Source organism: Solenopsis invicta, chromosome 5, assembly GCF_016802725.1.
Source record: "Solenopsis invicta isolate M01_SB chromosome 5, UNIL_Sinv_3.0, whole genome shotgun sequence".
Lineage (NCBI taxonomy): Eukaryota > Metazoa > Arthropoda > Insecta > Hymenoptera > Formicidae > Solenopsis > Solenopsis invicta.
Genome location: NC_052668.1, coordinates 9,464,184 through 9,483,226, shown reverse-complemented (window position 1 = coordinate 9,483,226; position 19,043 = coordinate 9,464,184). Strand labels below are relative to the sequence as shown.

Sequence of the window (19,043 nt, the reverse complement as noted above, 5' to 3'; positions counted from 1 at the left end):
GAAAAGCCGAGAAGGAAAAATCTTTATCAAAGTTAGAGGGCTCATTTTTAAAATATCTTCATTTAGAAAAACAAAGCAGGCCACAAGATTATTCGGAAGAGAAGGAACAGGATTTAGAACAAATTCAGACAGAAAATAAACAGGCAGAAGCTTTTACTGTTGATTCACAAAGTGCGAATAAGTTTGATGACAATGAAAAACAAAAAGCTCATCAAACACCAAATTTAGAAGTTTTGAACTATAGTGATCCTGGAGTTTGGGAAAATTGTGACGATAATCTGCGACAAAATCTTGTTAATCATGGTCCTGTTCAAGTGGTAGACTTTAATTTTCCCAAGAATAATGATAAAAGAAAATTTTCGACAATTCACTACAAAAGGCGCCTCATTAATGGTGAATATATTCATCGTCAATGGCTTCAGTATTCGGTGTCAAAAGATTCAGTATTCTGCTTTCCTTGCAAGCTATTTTCAACGAATAGAGGATTGGCTTTATGTAATAAAGGTTCAAATGATTGGAAAAATATATCTATGATATTAGCCAATCATGAAAAAAGCAGCGATCATTTGACAAGCTTCCAAGCGTGGAAAGAATTGGAACTTAGGTTGAAAAAAAATAAATCTATTGACGAAAGCAATTTACATATTATTAGACAAGAGGAAAAATACTGGCAACAAATTTTAGAAAAACTAATTGCTTTAATACGGGTTCTTGGAGCACAAAATTTAGCAATTCGCGGAAAAAATGAACGATTATTTACTGCTGGTAATGGTAATTTTCTTAAATTTGTAGAATACCTGGCTTTGTTTGATCCTGTTATGCATGAACACCTCAGGAAAATTACTAATAAAGAGATACATGTACATTACCTAGGAAAAGAAATACAAAATGAACTCATTAGTCTTTTATCTGCTGCTGTACAAGAAAAAATTCTTGCTTCTGCCAAGGCTGCTAAATACTTTGCCTTAATTCTAGATTGCACTCCCGATGTGAGCCATGTTGAACAAATGACGATTATTATTCGATTTGTAGATATAATAAACGCCAATAAATGTGAAATTAAAGAACATTTTGTGGGATTTCTACCTCTTACTGAGACAACTGGCATCAGTATAACTGAACAAATTCTTGAAAAATTGAAAGAAATGGGATTGTCAATAGCAAACCTACGTGGACAAGGGTATGATAACGGCAGTAATATGAAGGGCAAAAATAAGGGTGTACAGCGGAAAATTTTAGATATTAATCCCAGAGCTTTTTTTGTACCCTGCAATTCTCACTCTCTAAATCTTGTTGTAAATGATGCTGCTAAGTGTTGTTTAAATGCCACGTCTTTTTTTAATTTGGTACAAAGTATATACGTATATTTCTCTTCTTCGACACAACGTTGGGCAGTTCTATTACGTAACGTACCAAATTTAACACTAAAACCACTGAGCGATACAAGATGGGAAAGTCGAATAGATGCATTGAAACCACTTCGATATCAGTTGTGTAATGTACATGATGCTCTCATGGATATTTACGAAGATACTACTTTGACAGGACCATCTGGTAACTTATCACGAGTAGAGGCTCAAGGACTTGCTAAGAAAATTTCAGATTACAACTTTATTGTATCCTTGATTGTGTGGCATAACATTCTTTTCGAAATTAACATAACCAGTAAACTACTCCAATCTAAGGATTTTGATTTGCATGCTGCTACAAAGCAGCTGCATGTAACAAAAACATTTCTTGAGAACTGCAGAAGTGATTTAGGTTTTGAAAAAATGTTAATAGAAGCAAGGGAACTTGCCGAAGAGCTCGATATTCCTCCAGTATTTGAATCGGTGTCCAAACCAGCTCGATTGGGAAGAAAAAAAAATCAATTTTCATACAAAGCAAAAGATGAGCCTGTTCTAAATGCAACGCAAAAATTTAAAGTAAATTTTTATTTTGCTATTCTTGATACTGCGATCAATTCTGTTGATGAAAGGTTTTCCCAATTGCAACAAATTAATTCTACATTTGGTTTTCTTTATGATTTGCAAAAATTAGAGAATGAATCACACAATAATATTTTAAAAAATTGCTCGAATTTAGAAAAATGTCTAACGTATGAAGATTCAAAGGATATTGATGCTTTTGAGTTGTGCAGTGAATTGCAAGCTATTGCAAGAAGAGTGCCGAAAAACGCGAACCCACAGGATGTAATTAATTATATATGTAATTGCAACCTTTTAGACAGCATGCCAAATTTAGTCATTGCTCTTCGTATTTTATTAACCCTTCCTGTTTCTGTAGCCAGTGGTGAGCGCAGTTTTTCTAAATTGAAACTGATAAAAACATATATACGATCTACAATGACTCAAGACAGACTTGTTGCGTTGTCAACTTTATCAATAGAACAAGATATCGCTCAAACTATTGATTTAAAAGAACTAACTTCTACTTTCTCTAAGATAAAAGCAAGAAAAATGAAAATGTAAGTTGTATCGATTCCTTTAAAACTTATATGGATGAAACCTCTCATTGCAGTACTAAATTTTAGATTTGACTACATTTGGCTATATTTGTCTATTGCAGAAAACTAATTTGAAATCTGGACGTATACAGTTTTCTGCAGTGAATAATACGATTAAATGTAGCCAAATCAGGAATTTTTACAGGACTATGTTCCCTTGAAATTGGTGCAATTTATAAATAATAATAAACAATTTAAAAAATTATAAGAAATATAAAGTTATTTAACAAAATCATTTTAAAAATCATTAAAAAAATTATAAAAATTATATAAAAAATTATTTTAAAAAATTAAAAATAAAAAAAACAATTAAAAAAAGAATTCTAATGCGGGCGTCCAAGTACACAAGTATTTGGTGACAGTTTCAACCCTGTAAAACGCAGAGAAGAAGTACGGCTAGTTTTTATGCCAAGTATATTTAATTATTCCTTGATTATATTTAAAATGTGTATTTGCGTGCACTGAGTGCATATTGGGGGGGGGGGGGCGCATATTATTCATTCGCCTAGGACGTCAAATTTTCTTGCGCCGGCCCTGATCCTATTAATAAACATGTTTATAGAATCAATAAATTTATCTTATCTGCTATAAAATTCTATAAAAATGATTAAATACATTCAACGTATTAAAGAATTATTTTGTTAGTTAATAAAGTTTTGTTTATTAGCTCAATGATCGAATTTATTGTATGTGTTAAAAGTGTTCTGCAATAAACAAACAAGATTTTTTAATACAATAAATTTTGTTATTAAAACATTTCTTAAAATCATTGTATCAATAAAATTCAAATCAATAAATGTCATTTCTTAATACTACGAATTTTTTTTCAATGTAAAGTTTTATCTCATTATTTTAAAACATAAAATATTTAAGTTATAAACTAAAATTAAAATATGAAAGAAAATTAAAGCATTAGTTTTAAGTTTAAAATTTTGTAAAATATGACATAAAATATGACAGCTAAATCTGTAACTAATATAAAATAAGAAATATCTAAGGATGAATAAAATTTTGTAATAAACCGCCTTCGCGCAACTCCCATCGGACCGGTCATCGTCCACTAAAAAGCCTGGCCAAACATCCGCCGGGCATAGAGAAAGGCGCTGCGCGCCTATAAAACACTCCACACGCGCCTACACGGGCAACGAGGCATCCGCGCGCCGAATATCTTGCCGCACACGCGCACCGATGAAAACCGGCACGCGCTATCAGCGTGCTCACTCGCCTCCATTCGCTCTCCAAGCGACCAATCTCGAGCGGCGGGGATGCTGACGCCGAAACAAACCAAACCGCCACCGAGCATCCCTGACGTTTCGAGATTCGAGTATAAAAAAGCCGGAGCAGCAAGATGCTGAGCTTCTTCTCCGCCGACTTTTTGGAAAGCTACTCCACCGACTAGTCTCCGAAGAAGTCTTCCGAGGTAGTCCTGGGATCAAGCGGTTTGGCCTCTGTCGAGCGTTCTCGATGGCTACCGCTCTCATACCCGTCTCTCCTTGCCGAAACTAGGCTCAAGCGTGCTTGGGCTCTGGCAAGCGTTCTTGTCTGACCGGCATCCTCACACCAATCCGATCCCGCCGCAGCGGCTAAAGAAAAACGAAGTAAAGCGTCTTTGCCTCCGTCGAGCGTATTCGACATAGCCGTTGTATCCCACCTGTGAATCATGACACGCCGCGGAACCGTTAGATTTAAAGGGACGCTCAGCTGGGCGTCACCCCGCGTCTCGCTACCGCGCCGGCGACCGTGAAACCCGACGCGACCTCTCGGGAAAACACGAATAGAAAAAGCGGACCGCCCGTCGAGCCAAACAATCGCTTGCGTCGAAGGCTGGCAAGCGCCCCCATCGGCCGCACGAGTATCGGCAACCGCGCTTCCAAAGCTATATAATTTTCATACTTTGTTTCAATATTTTCTGAAATTTATTTTTATATCTGTATATAAAGAATTTGTCGTGAAACATCCTGGTAATAAGCATTTTACCATTTTTATTTTTAAAGAGTGAATTAACGTTGATGAATAAGACGAATGAGTTCGAGTATCTAACCTAACTTTATAGCTATCACATTAACACAGCGCAAACGGGATGTCACTGACACATATCTAAGTATAAGTTTTTTGAAACCAATATGGCGGAGAACGGTTCCTCCTGCATGCCTGAGAGAACACCCCTTCTTGCCGAAAGTAGGGCTTTATGCTCCGTCCCTCTATTCCTAAGTCCGTACACCCATCGATTCTGTCCCTCGGAAAATTTTCCAAACTGAGAAGTCACTATCTGTCTACATACTTGCAGTTCATAATTAACGTAAAAATTATTAATTAAATGCCGCTGGAACAATGAGGGTGCCGTCACATGGGGCGTAACTTACGTAGCGTAATTTGCGTATTCTAGTAACTTCTAAAATACGTTACGTCATTTTAAAAGCCTTCTTTCACATGAAGCGTATTTCGCGGAATTTCAAGAAATGCGTATCTAATGCAACCAATTGCTGATTAGAGTTTCTTTTGTACTCTCTAACAGAAATGCTAAACAAATTTACGATTGGTTTTTGTAATTTACGAGTACGCGTCTCGGAAAGTACGCCTCATGTGGAACTGATACTCTGCACACTAGTATGTGTGAATCATCTATGTGCGAATCTAACCTGTGCGGGCATACATTCCTGTTACTTGTAATTTTTTAAAATTTATATATTTAAAACAAAATAAATATATGTTAGGCATTTAAGAAAAAAAAAAGCATTTTACATACAAAAAATTCAAGCAACACGGACATATCTATTAATGTACAACTATAACCTTAAAATTTTGTTTAAACATATCGCAAGAAGGTTGGATATGACAGAATGTTATTACAGAATAGCTACTATAAATAATAAATTTGATATAAAACTATTTCTTAATTTACCCTGATTTTATTATCCATCTTTCAATTTTGGTCTGCTTATTTAAGTAATACATATGTTACCAATACATGTATTACTACATGTACACAGCGTTTCTTACGCAGGAAATTGAATTCGACGTAACGATAATAACGTAAAAAGCGTAAAGTAACTAAGCGGAAGCTGATGTTCCAGTAAAACGATATCATTGGTCGAGGCAAGTTACGCTTACGCAAGTTACGCCCCATGTGACGGCACCCTGACAATACAATAATTGAATAATAGTTGGATAGTTTTTAAAAATTTATCTTCTTTTTTATCACGAGAAATTATTAATCTTCAAAACTCAAGTTTGCAAATTAATTTCGAAAATTTATCGCATTTGACAGAAAGGTTACATCGTCTTTATGTCAAATGCGGCCGCAAGCGGCCGTCGCGACTGTAAACTCTGACGTTACGTTAAACATGAACTGTGAGTATGTAGAAAGGTAGTGACTTCTCAGTTTGGACAATTTTCCGAGAGACAAAATCGATGACCGTAGGTGTACACCACGGGGGTGACACTGCTTATACTTCGCTATGCTTTTACGCGTCCCTCGAATGTCTCCTTACGATTAAAAAATCTGCAAGAGGCGCTAGTTCCTACCTGCATCCTTTGATTTGACCGATTTGGCTGACGCATAGACCTGCTAAACATTAAAACGATTAAAACTGTTAGAAAACTTTATACGGTCTTATAAGATTAAATTGTGTTTTTTGAACCTGCATTTTCTAGTAAAACAATAACTTTCAAATCGGTTGTAAGCGTTGTAAGGATGCAGATCGACTTATGCGCCACCAAGCGGCTTAATGTTCCCGTGAGACAAAATCTAGACGCGTAAATTTTAGCAGTGTCACCCCCGTGGTGTACACCCAAGGACTTTGATTCTGTCCATGGGAAAATTTTCCAAACTGAGAAGTCACTACTTTCTACACATTCGCAGTTCATGATTAATGAAACGACTAGAGCTTATTGGTCGTTATGTTAATCATAAAGTGTAAGTATGTAGAAAGATAGCGACTTCTCAGTTTGGAAAATTTCCCCATGGACAGAATCAAAGTCTTTGGATGTACAAGACAATAATTCGTTTTATGTTTCTGGGGACCAATTTTCAAGTTCATACAAATAACTTTTGCATACGAAAATAACAATTTTGTATACAATCAGCTAATCACAGTCAAAAAACTATTATTTTTGTATGCAACAGTTATTCATGTGTACTTAGATTAAAGCTTTAGTAACCCAATTAAATATACTTGCAGTAAAAAAAAACAGTATTCGAAATCTAGTTGAAATTGAGCTAAAATCGAGCCAAAATCAAATCGAAATCGATTTTTTAGTCAATAATTCATCGAAAAATGTGACATAATCAAAGCAAAATCGATGAGTATTTCGATTAGTTTTCGATCACTATTTTTGATGTCGAATCGATATCGATTCGTTGAGTCATTTCTGGCTAGGTAGATATACAAATAAGTAACAAACAATTAAAAATTTATCTCTATAAAATAAAAAGCTTGTTTTCTATTCCTGCACTAGACTGCACTGGAACGTTCCTTCTTGCTTTCACTAACTTTTAAATATATATTAGCTATTTCATTTTAAGTGCACACTAATTCAGGGAGTTCAGGAACAGAAAACAAACGGAAAGACACACATCGACACACACACACGCGTGCACAAGGTGAGCGAAGGGGGGGGGTGCACGGGGAAGTCTATCTGCCCTGTCCTTGCAAGCGAAACGAAGTCTACAGACCTACTACTGTTCCACATGAGTTTGCGATTAAGGCTATAACACACACCTTCCATAACCGTAACCACAAAACGTACCGTAAGAATTAGTCAATCACATTTGAGAATTAAGAAATAAGAATCTGAATTCTCGACTGTGATTGGCTAATTCTTACAGTACGTCTTATGGTTATGGTTATGGAAGGTGTGTGTTATAGCCTTTACCCACGCTAAGCGAAGTCCATCCCCCCCCTGCCCTCGCGAGCAAACCATGGTCTACAGATGTACTGTTCTAAATAGATTTGCAACTTTCCACGGTAGGATGGACTTCGCTTCTCGAATATAGTCATGATCCTAGTAGCATTTTCTGCAGTTTTCTGCAAGACAGAATCTGCGTGCAGTTAATTGCAGTAGAATTGAGTCAGATGTAAAGAAGATTATTCCCAAAAGAGCCATGCTGGCAGATTGCTAGCAACACTGCTTCAATATTCGTGCACTGTACTTGTATATGAACTGTTTGCAGAAACGTGGTATAAATATTGAGCTATCTTGAAGCAGATTCTTTCCGCAACTGCAGTCTGTAAACAGTCTAGCAAAGTTCTTCAGCAGAATGACATAAGATTTTTTTAACAGAAGTAGCGTGTAGATCTTGTGCAAATATTGCACAAATATGATCAGCAGATTTCTGTAAGTTTCTTATAACAGAAATGGCGCGCAGATCTTGTGCAGATATTGCACAAATATGATCTGAAGATTTCTGCAAGTTTCTTACAATGGAAATGACGCGCAGATCTTGTGCAGATATTGTACAGATTCTGCTTAAAAGATCTGCTGCAAGGTTTATAACAATTTCGAAATAAAATGGATTTAACAAGTGAGTGCTGGTGCCACCGCTAGGTGGCCATGCCGCGGAAGATCTTCTCGTGAATCGAGTGCGGCCACAGGCGTTATATCTAGGCACCGTCGCGGGCGATTGTCCAGTTTATACTTCAGTGAGCTCTTTTATATATATATATAAGCTGCTTGAGCTAAAGCTCGCCCTCATTCTTTTTAAATATGATGTTTGTGTGGAACGCTGTTACAAAAAAAAATTTTATTTTTTTACTTGTAAAATTTTATATTTTTACTTGTAAATAACAATTTGTATTGTTATTTAATCTTGTACATAAATGAAATGTTTAATACAAATTTAATCTTTTTTTAATCCATTTTAAGGCTATACTAAAATATTCTGATGAAAGAATTTTACAAATCTTGCAGCAGATATATATAGAAATTTCTTGCAAGAATTTGACTGCAGAATCTTTCAGGAGAATTGAACAGAATGAGAAAGCAGATCATAACGTCCTGTTTGCAGAACCTTTAAGAATCTGCTTCAAGATTTACAGCAGTTTTACAGAAAATTGCTATTAGGGGAAATAAAGCTAATTAGGGTGAATGCGCGTAATTAAACCTGTTTTGGGACGTGCATTATCAGGCAGCTGCGCATTCTACTTCGTTCGTTATCGAGACGTGTGGTAAAGAAACGTGGGTTGTTGCGAATTATTTTAATTTGACATGTGTTATTGAGATGTGCGTCATTAGGCAGGTGCGTATTTTATTTCGTGGGTTATCAGGACATGTGCTAAAGAGACGTAGGTTATCGGGAATTACTTTAAACTTGACGTGTACTATCGGAACGTGCATTATAGGGCATGTGTCTATTTTATTTTATGCGTTATCGAGTAGGTTTGCATTTTACTTCGTGCGTTATCGAGACGTGTGCTAAAGAGATGTGGGTTATTAGGAATTATCTTAAATTTGACGTGTGTTATCGGGACGTGCGTTATTGGGCAGGTGCGCATTTTATTTTGTGGATTATCGGGTCATGTGCTAAAAGGACATTGATTATCGGGAATTATTTCAAATTTGACATTTGTTATCAGGAAGTGGACTATGGCACCGTGCGTTATCGGATCCCATCCCTCTTTGGGAGAATAACTGTAAATAATCCTTTAATTTTGCTATTGAACCCTTATTTAATTTTTGTTGATATCGACATTTGAATCATGTAAAAAAATTGTAAAACGATTTTTCTGGGCTCATTTTAAAGGGCAAAGCCTTTCGGTTTTTTGACTTGATTTTTCTCGAAGAATCTTTGACACTCGGAAATGAGGTCAGAAATTAAGAAAAATTTAAAAACTCAAAAATTTTACAAATTTAAACAAATTTAGGAAGTTACAAATTTTTTGACATTTAAATTAACATAAAGTCGAAAATTAAAAAACCTTTTAAAAAGATTTATTAACTAAAAAATAATCCACGATGTTTTTAATGTTTTATTGCATTATCAAAAATTTTTTATTTTGCAATTTTTTGATTTAAAAAAATCTTTCTTAAATTTTTTTCATCATTTCTTAGTGTAAAAGAATCTTCGAGAAAAATCAACTTGACGCTTGCGCCAGACCGGGAATCGTGCCTCAATGTTGCGGTCTTCAGGAGAGGGTCATATCCGCGTAATTAAGCATTATATTAATTCTCCTTTTATTTTCATGTGTAATAACTTGCGGCCACAACCGCCGTCATCTAAGAAAAGAACGGCGGATAGTAGCGAGGAGCAGCGAGCAAGAGGCAGACGCGAGCCGAGGATGGCGAAACTCAGAGGCGAGCCTGCGAGAAAAATCTCGCATCCTGGTGCGACAGACCGCCGCACTGAGATCTCGGGGTCGAGAAAAATCGCCGCAGTTGAGGAGATTGTCACGGAAATTGGCGAGAAACTGAAGGAGCGAAGATCTGTTGCGGAACGTAGAGAAATCTGGCCCTGACGCTTGATACTAGTGGCCGCAGCGAAAGCGCGCCGAAGGGTAGCAATCGAGCTTAAGAACACTCACGCGAAAACTCTGAAAGGGTATATGGACGCGTCTGTACAAGTTGGAAACTGTCTTCTCCACAACGACTGTTGTTAAAAGCGAAGAGAGTATACGTTCGAAACAAATTAGATTCCAAAGTTTGTTGACTAATTAACGAAGAGTTCGTTTTCGAAAACTACGGGCGACTTTCTGCGCTCGCCACTTTTAAAGATAGCGATCCTTCTAGAAAGATCTCGGCAGAAAGATTAATAAATAGATAACAGTCTCACCGACCTATCGATCTTTCTAGAAGGATTGTTAATTATTCTCTGTAACTCATAGTTTACATGACCGCTGCGTGGTGGTTCACAATCGTACGCCCGAAAAGTGTAAGAGCGCTTGACGACAACCCTGCGCGTGAACGCTCGAGCGTGTCGGTTCGCAGCAAGAGCGAGAAAAGCGCAACAAGTTAGACCGCGCTATCGCTTTGTTTCCTTTATCCCAAAAATAATAGAATTCTGGTTATTATAATCAGAACGTTTGATAGATTTTACTAATAATTTGATAATTCCTGTAAAATTTCTGACTTGTCCGTTTTCGAACAGACGTATTGGTTGAATCAATCTTTCTAAATAATCCAACAAGACTCATTTTTCAGTTTATGTACTGTTTTAAGTTGGCGTTGGATATGCTATATTCTAGAATTAATAACACATACACATATAGTATCTTATTAGATCTTTTGGAGTATAAAAATTGGAGTATAAAAATTATCTTGGATGATTGTTTAAGCAAAAGGAAAAACTAAATGACTATTTCCGAGTTAGGCATTAAACTGGAGTATTTTAAAAAATGCATTACAGGTTGAATTAAAACTTATCATTTAATTACACAAGACCACAAAAAAAAATTTTGAGAGTTATCTCAAACCAGAGTAGATGTTTCTTATAGATTTTGGGTTGCTGAATAAGAATTTGTAAGCCGTTTTGCTCCATCACGTCCAGTTTTTTAGATAATCATGAAAAATCATGGAAAATTTGTGAAAATTGAAATCTTTGAGAAAAGAGCAAAAGTAAATATGACATTAAAATGTGGTCCTAGAATGGATTTAAATATATTTTAATAAGTTAAATAAAGTATAGGAAGTAAAAAAAGTTTTGTTTACTAGTGTTATTATAGCCTATACGTCGTAAAACGAATCGACGTAAAGTCGACTATTTTTGCAATAGACAGGCGATCTTTGTAAGTCTTAGATTTTTTTAGAAATGGATTTTAATTGTTACTGTTGGAAGATAAGTTAGATAAATTAGAAAGTAAGTTATTAATTAGTTAATTAGTTAATTAATTAGTTAATTAATTTTTTGCATATTTTTTTATTTTTTTATTTTTAGACATTTTTAAGTAAATGTAAAAAATTTTGTTTATACTTGAGAATTTTTTAAGATTTCAGCTACTACTAGCGCTTAGAGTACAGAAAGCTTCGCGGTATCACCGCAACGTGGGGCACAGCCACTCGGAACTCGGAAGAGATAAGTTGCTATTCGACTATAAATATAGAGCAGTTTCGAATATGAACTGATCGTCATGGAAGTGTAAAGCAAAAGTTTTTGTTGTTTAAATAAAATACGTATTTAGCTAAAGTCTTGTTTCTTTTTTCAAGTAAAATTCAATTGAAATCTTCCGTGGGAAAGAAAAATTAAAATAATTCTGATGTATTAAAAAAATTATTTATTTTTTGCACTTACTTGAAAATGTCCGTATGTAAAAATAGTCTTGACATTTTTTGCATTATGTGCGGAAAATACGTAATTTTACGAAATAGAAAACGTTTTTCAGGTCTTATTCGACAAAATTACGAGAATGTTTTCGGTAAGTCAACAAAAAAGTTAAATAACTCTTGGACTCCAAAAACTATATTTTATTGTTGCGTCCGGAGCGTGGGTCGGATATTTTAAAGGGGGGTTTAATTAGTTTGTTATTTTAAGATTTTTCAATTATTGAATGAGCTGCTGTCACCAGTCCGGATTTTAATCCCGGACAATTTTAATGAATTATTTATTTCTATGTTTTTGAATTATTATGGTTATTAGGAAGCATAACTAGGAACGGTGGCGTGGGATAAGGTTTAAATGATTTATGAGAGCATAATTATAAGAAAATAAATTTATAAATTTATTAAAATGGAAAGAAGTGAAAGAAATGATTATTTACAAAAGTTGAGTATAATATAGTACAAAAGTAAATAATAATATTAATATTTACAAAAAATTTTGTATTTTAGATTTTTAATTAAAATCAATTATGGTGAACCCACAGAGGGTTTTTTGGATCCAGAATTTAGGTTTGACGCTTGATAGTATTTTTAATGTTTTTTTATAATTTTTTGTGTAGACAGCCGGGTTTGTCGGTCGAGTAGGTTTTCTCTCGGGGATATAATTGATAATGGGCTTGGCTGCCCTTCTTCGAAATTCTTGTATCTCTTTTTTTACGTCCTGTTTGGAAAGTAAAGGAGGAGGAGGAGGAGTGATGATAAGAGGCTCTGGCTCCAGTGATTCCTCCAATAACGGAAGGTCAGGAAGTGGTTCGGACCAAACTCCGTCGGATCGAACTCGCGAACTATTTTTGACTCTCGATGGAGTGCATGCAGGAAGCGTCTTCGGCCTCCTGCTTTACCGCGATGGGTCTTATTGCCCATGTTGCTTTATGAGGAATTACCATTTTTGTTGATTAAAAATTTTCGATTAATAAAGCAATAAAAGAAATAAATTCTTACTGGTTCTCCGAATATTAACTTAATTTGGAGAGAGAGGATTGTTTTACGGAAGCGTATGCGCAGGAGTGCGATGAATGGAACAGTAGGAGTAAACTTGAAAATTAATTTTTAGTTATTTAAATCAATTTCACGTTATATTTAATTTTAATTTAAAATTAAACGTTTTTAGGTTTAATTCTAAATGTGAATACCGGAGCATCAAAAAATAACTTAAGATGACGGTGAAAAGATTTTTAGGAAGAGAGAGAGGTTAAGACATATGAGATGAAAGGAAAAGAGATGCCGAAGAAGGGGCAATCACAAGCATGACACCAGGTCGCGCGCAACTCGAGAAAATACACATCTCAGGGTATAAAGGAATCTGCCTCCCGCCCCCTCCCCTGCCTCCCGCCTCCCGGGCTCACGCGGTCAGTTTGCAAAAAGGCGGCGGGGGGCCAGCAGAACAGCAGCTGTCGCCCCCTCCCTCCCCACAATTGAGGAGGAGGGAAGCGACAGCGCCAATATGGAAAGGAGGAGGCGACCCTCCTCCCCTGCGGCTGCCGGCCCCGCTTTTGGGACACGCAGCCGCGGGAGGAGGGCTCCTCACACCGGTGAGCCCGGCGAGGCAAATCCGACCTGATGGTCCGGGGGAGCGACCCTGCGGCATAACGCGGAGCCGCTCCCCCCGCTGCCTCGCCGGGGTGGGGGGAGAGGGAAGGGTCTTCTCTCTCCCCCTCAGGGCAGAAAGTAGGGCCGCGCCGCCGTCATCGCGGCGTGAAAAGGTCCGGGAACCATCCGGCGGGAGCCGGACCCCCGGGCCTGTACCTCCAACAACAACAAGGAAAGAGGCGGGGGAGGTGTCCCTCTCTCCCGACCTAGGGCAGGCTAAGCCCTTAAGCCCTGCCAGGGGTGCATATCGCTAAGGCGCCCCTGGCGAGATGAGTTGGCCGCCTACTGGCCGACTGGGTCCGGGGGGGTCTGGAAGGATGCTGCACGCGTTCTCGGAGCCCCTCAGTCATGGACCAGGGCAGGACACCCGGAGAGGTTTTAGTGGGTAGACCCTCGCCGGCATGTTGCCGGCGGAAGAGAGCCCCACATAACCACCTCCCCCGAGGCCTGGGGTATGCGGTAACGCATTTCCTCTTCGTGAACAAAAAAAAAGGGAACAAAATAAAAGAAAAAAATGGAATTAGTGGTCAAAAAGTGGTGCAGGCTAATTACGCTGCGACCAATCTGAGGAAAAGAGAACGAGGAAGGAGAGGAGTGTAGATTAGGCCGAGGCCGCACTCAAGCATACACTCGGTGTGGTTCAACTGACATGTTCTACAAAGGAGAGGTAGTGAAGGAAGGAGACATCCCGATGCTATTCCTCGGCTGCCTCATTTGTAAGAATAACCCTCCCGTCGTCGGGATCCTTCTGCCAGTCTTACCGTTGGCTGGCCGCCTGTTCAAGCGCACACTCCGACTGTCCAGAGCGATCTAATCAAAAAATGCTTCGCGTGCGCTCTTTTTATATGCTCCGGACGCGCGAGGGTGGTTATGGTTTCGAAAATGGCGCTGCGGCGCGCCCTCGCGGCTATCGCCGGCTCCCACGCTTGTAGGCGCCCGCGCGGGAGCGAGCCGCAGAGGTAAGGCTGCGTTCCGCCGGCGATCGTAATCCGCCGCGCAACCGCGCGCCGCCGAATGTTTGAGAACGCTATACGGCCGCGCGCGCTCGCGGGCGCATTCTTTAAATTTTAATATTTTAAAATCGACACATCCACGTCGAGTGAATCCGATATATTAGTTAATTATGCGATTATTAATATTAAAGGGAATTTTCCAAAATAAATCCATAGGTTAACGCGACTGTTTTAGAAATGTTTTGATTTAGAAATATTATCGGATGGCGTGAGACAGGAAAAAAAATTTTAAACGCCAGACGTAACATTCTTGTTGTGTTTTATATTTAACAAAGTGGAGAAACGGAGACAAAAACACCATACGTTTTTGTTCTCCAATGATTTGGCGGAAAGCTGCAAACCATGAGTCGCACTGTTACTTTTGTTTGTGCGTGATTCGAGGGCATAATAAAAAAAGTATTAGCTATCTTAATATACAGTCGGTATTTTATCCAGTTTTAAAACATAAAGATAGTAAGAGTACTCTTGATTTTGATGATTTAAGTATTTCCAACAAATCAGAAAACAAAGTCATAATGGAAGATAAAGAATACGATTATGAATCCTCAGAAATTTCTGATCATAGTGATTCTGATGAGACTAATAGTAAATTTCATCAAAAGGAGTTAAACGACTTTGTTCGAGACTTAGGACTTTCAAAAGAATCTTCAGAGTTTCTAGCATCCAGGCTTAAAGAGAAAAACTTACTAGCTAGTGGAACGAGTATAACTTTCTATCGTAATAGAGACAAGTCATTCAGAAAATATTTTTCTAAAAAAGATTCCTTAATTTATTGTAATGATGTTAAAGAATTAATTGATAACTTTGACAGCATTCCTTATAAAGCTGATGATTGTCGATGATTCTTTTTATAGACTTTTCAAAAAAGAGCTTAAAATCTGTTTTGTTGCACAATGGTAATGTTTATGCTCCTGTTCTAGTTGCCCATTCTGTAATGTTGAATGAGAAATATAAAAACCTTTATTTTGTACTCGAAAAACTTAATTACAACTTGCATAAATGGCAAGTGTGTGGCAATTTAAAAATTATAACGATTTTATTGGGACAACAAAATGGTTTTACGAAGTATCCATGTTTTTTATGTGAATGGGATAGTCGCAATCGTAATCAGCATTGGATAAAAAAAGAATGGCCTTCTAGAGAGAAGTTAGAACCTGGTTCCAAAAATATATTGCATAAAAATTTGGTTGAACCGTCTAAAATATTGCTTCTCCCATTGCATATTAAACTGGGTCTAATGAAGCAATTTGTAAAGGCTATACAAAGGAATGACAGTGATGCTTTCAAGTATTTGTACTTGAAATTTTCAAAACTCTCTGATAGGAAAATAAAGGAAAGAATATTTGATGGCCCCCAGATAAGATCGCTGTTGCGCGACAAAGAATTTGAAAACAAAATGACTAAAAAAGAACAAACTGCTTGGAAGAGTTTCAGGGAAGTAACTATTAAATTTTTAGGAATTAATAAAGATCCAGAGTACAAAAATATTGTCGAAAGCATGCTTGAAAATTTTAAACACTTAGGATGTCTAATAAATTATAAAATTTATTTTTTGCATTCTCATTGACTACTTCCCTGAAAATCTTGGAGATTTTAGCGAAGAGCAAGGCGAAAGATTCCATCAAGACATAAAAGATATGGAAAAACGTTATCAAGGTATTTGGGATAAACACATGATAGCAGATTTTTGTTGGAATTTGAAGAAAGATAGAAAAAGAGAACATAAGAGAAAACCAATACAAAGATCTTTTGAAGAAAAAAAAGTCGGTTTTATAAAACAACAAAAATGTAAATTTTTAAACAATTTCCTGGCATGTATCCCCGATTCAGGGGATAAAATCCTAAGAAAAGTGGTGCCTCCACGCGGTTTAGGATGGGTAACGCTAAATCCACTTCAAATTAAAGTTCTAGCTTAACTTTTGGAATTTACCTTTCAAAAGTTACAAATCCAGGATCGAAATTTCAGATTTTTTAAAAATTCATATTGAAAAAAATTGCTCACATTTACTTAAAAATATCTGAAAATATAAAAATAAAAAATATGCATAATTAATTAATTAATTAATTAACTAATTAACTAATTGATTAATAACTTACTTTCTAATTTATCTAACTTATCTTCCAACAGTAACAATTAAAATTCATTTCTAAAAAGATCTAAGATTTACGAAGATTGTCTGTCTGTTGCACAATAGTCAACTTTACGTCGATTTGTTTTACGACGTATAGGCTATAATAACACTAGTAAACAAAACTTCTTTTACTTCTTATACTTTATTCAACTTATTAAAATATATTTAAATCCATTCTAGGACTACATTTTAATGTCATATTTACTTTTGCTCTCCTCAAAGATTTCAATTTTCACAAATTTTCCATGATTTTTCATGATTATCTAAAAAACTGGATGTGATGAAGTAAAATGAATTCTTATTCTTACGAATTCTTATTCAGCAACCCAAAATCTATAAGAAACACCTACTCTGGTTTGAGATGACTTTCAAAAATTTTTTTGTAGTCCTGTGTTATCACTCTGGAATAAATACAATAAAAAGGATTAAATTATGACAGAAGAAAAACTATTACCCAATATTATTTGTTGAAAATGGGAGTCCGAATCGTCCAGATAAATAATCATCGTAGTGTACAAAGCATCAATATGACTCCTGCTGACAACAATATCATAACCTTTGGACGCTACATTCCACACATCTACGAGTGCCTCCACTGCGGCGTAACGAATGTCGTCGCAGCCATCATCGAGTCTTTTCAGTATCACCGGATACGTACGATGGATATATTCATCGTTTAAGCAAAAGAGTTTTTGTCCGATTGTTACTAACAAACAAACGGCGCGCATAGAATACAGTCGAGTTTTCTTTGCTTTGTCATCCATCAGACTGATCAGAATAGGCGCGATCTTGTCGAAAATGGACAAAAATTGCTCCTCCGTAATAGATATTTCAGATTTCTTGTTTCCTTCATTTGCGGACGACTTTGCTTCGTTAATCTCGTCTCTTTCGTCAATATTGATTATTTTGTTCTGTAGAATGGCGCAAAGACAGCAAACGGCGGCTGTGCGAATGGCCTCGGCTGCTCTGCCAGCCATCCAAATGAGTCCTGGCACGATCAATTTCTCGATAATTTTATTCACGAATTTGCACGGCTCCTCGATATAACAATATAAATTTTGATTGTTCAGAAAATATTCCGTAAGCAGAATAAAGTGCCGCAGTTTTAATTCAGGATCGGCGCCCTTACTCATGGTTTTCTTGAAAATAGGCAACACGAGATCCATGTTACGCGATATGGCGACTCCAGTGCGTTTCAAACAGGCACAAAAAATTTGTGATTCCGCACTGTAAACCGTCCAAGAGACGCAATTGTCGTGAATCGACATTATCAGTGGTCTCACGTAATCGCAGAAGAGATCTTCAATGTCTTCTAGCGAGTTTACGTTGACTAGTACCTCCAAGAATCTGTCTGCTTCCTCGCAAATGGAAGGGTCAGCGCTCATCGCATACACAGTGAATATTACGGTGAATAAAGCTTGTGTGACCGCCGTGCAATCCTGCATATTATATACATATCCTGTTAGATCTAATTAAGAATTAAGCAAGAAGAATAAAGTTTTAATTAAAATAAGCTAATAAATACATATTGAGAAAAAAAATTGTTAACTAGGAAAGTAGAAATACTAAGCAGATTCTAACTCATAATCTTCGAAGGAGGCTCAGGTTATTTGGGTGGACGGGGGGAAAGCGAAAGAAATTAGAAGTACGATGCGCGATTGGCAAATTTCCGACAAGAGCGGTAATGTTTCTGGGAAAATGGGACGCAATATTTAGCTTTTAGGGATACCTCTAAATGGACACGTTTGCATGTCCATATGTTATCCTTACTCGCTCTTTGTCTGCCAACGTAATCAGCATATGTAATTTCGCTTTCAATCTCTTTTGACTCACTGTCACCATATGCTCAATATTGCTCAAGGCCATGATTGTGTCGAATATGTTTTTTGGTCCGGTCCAAAAAATTTGTGAGAATTAGACTTTAACTACACCAAACGGATTTTAACTACTTCATGACATGTGTGGAAATAATAGCACATTATTTTCTTACACAGTAAAAAATTTGTTAAAATTTTTTTTGAATTTGTAACATATCCAAGTTTTTTTAATATGATTATGTTATTTGAAAATTTTGTTAAATTTATATTTAACATTTCTTAATGTTTAAATAACACAATTTATAGGTAAGTGAATAAATAACATAAAAAATGTAGTTTTAAAACAAATTCTTTTTAAATAAGTGAAGAACAAACGTACGTGTTATTTTAAGATATTATAAATGTTAATTTATTGAAAAAATATGTTCTGTGCCATTAGTTATACATTTTATATGTTAAAATATACAAATAATTTATGTTTTTTAGTTTCTTTCTACAGCAGTTATATAGAAAAGAACAACATATCACTAAGATTACACACAGGAATTATACATGAAGCTTCACACATTGAAAAAAATTGATAAAAAAAAATTAAAAGTAAGGTACTTGAGCCAAATAAGGCCCAGTACTAAATAAGGCCCACTTTTAAATTTACCATTTAAAAACCCGCTTTATG

The 19,043-nt window shown here is 36.5% G+C and overlaps 1 protein-coding gene across 1 annotated transcript in view; it reads right to left on the bottom strand.

Moving 5' to 3' along the window:
- Positions 1-19,043, bottom strand: part of LOC105205514 (dynein assembly factor 5, axonemal) — a 106,946-nt gene that overhangs the window by 20,463 nt on the left and 67,440 nt on the right. Inside the window, exon 5 of the mRNA XM_026138215.2 lies at positions 17,005-17,989. Within this exon, the coding sequence (XP_025994000.1) occupies positions 17,005-17,989 (985 nt within the window). The remainder of the gene's footprint in view (positions 1-17,004; positions 17,990-19,043) is intronic.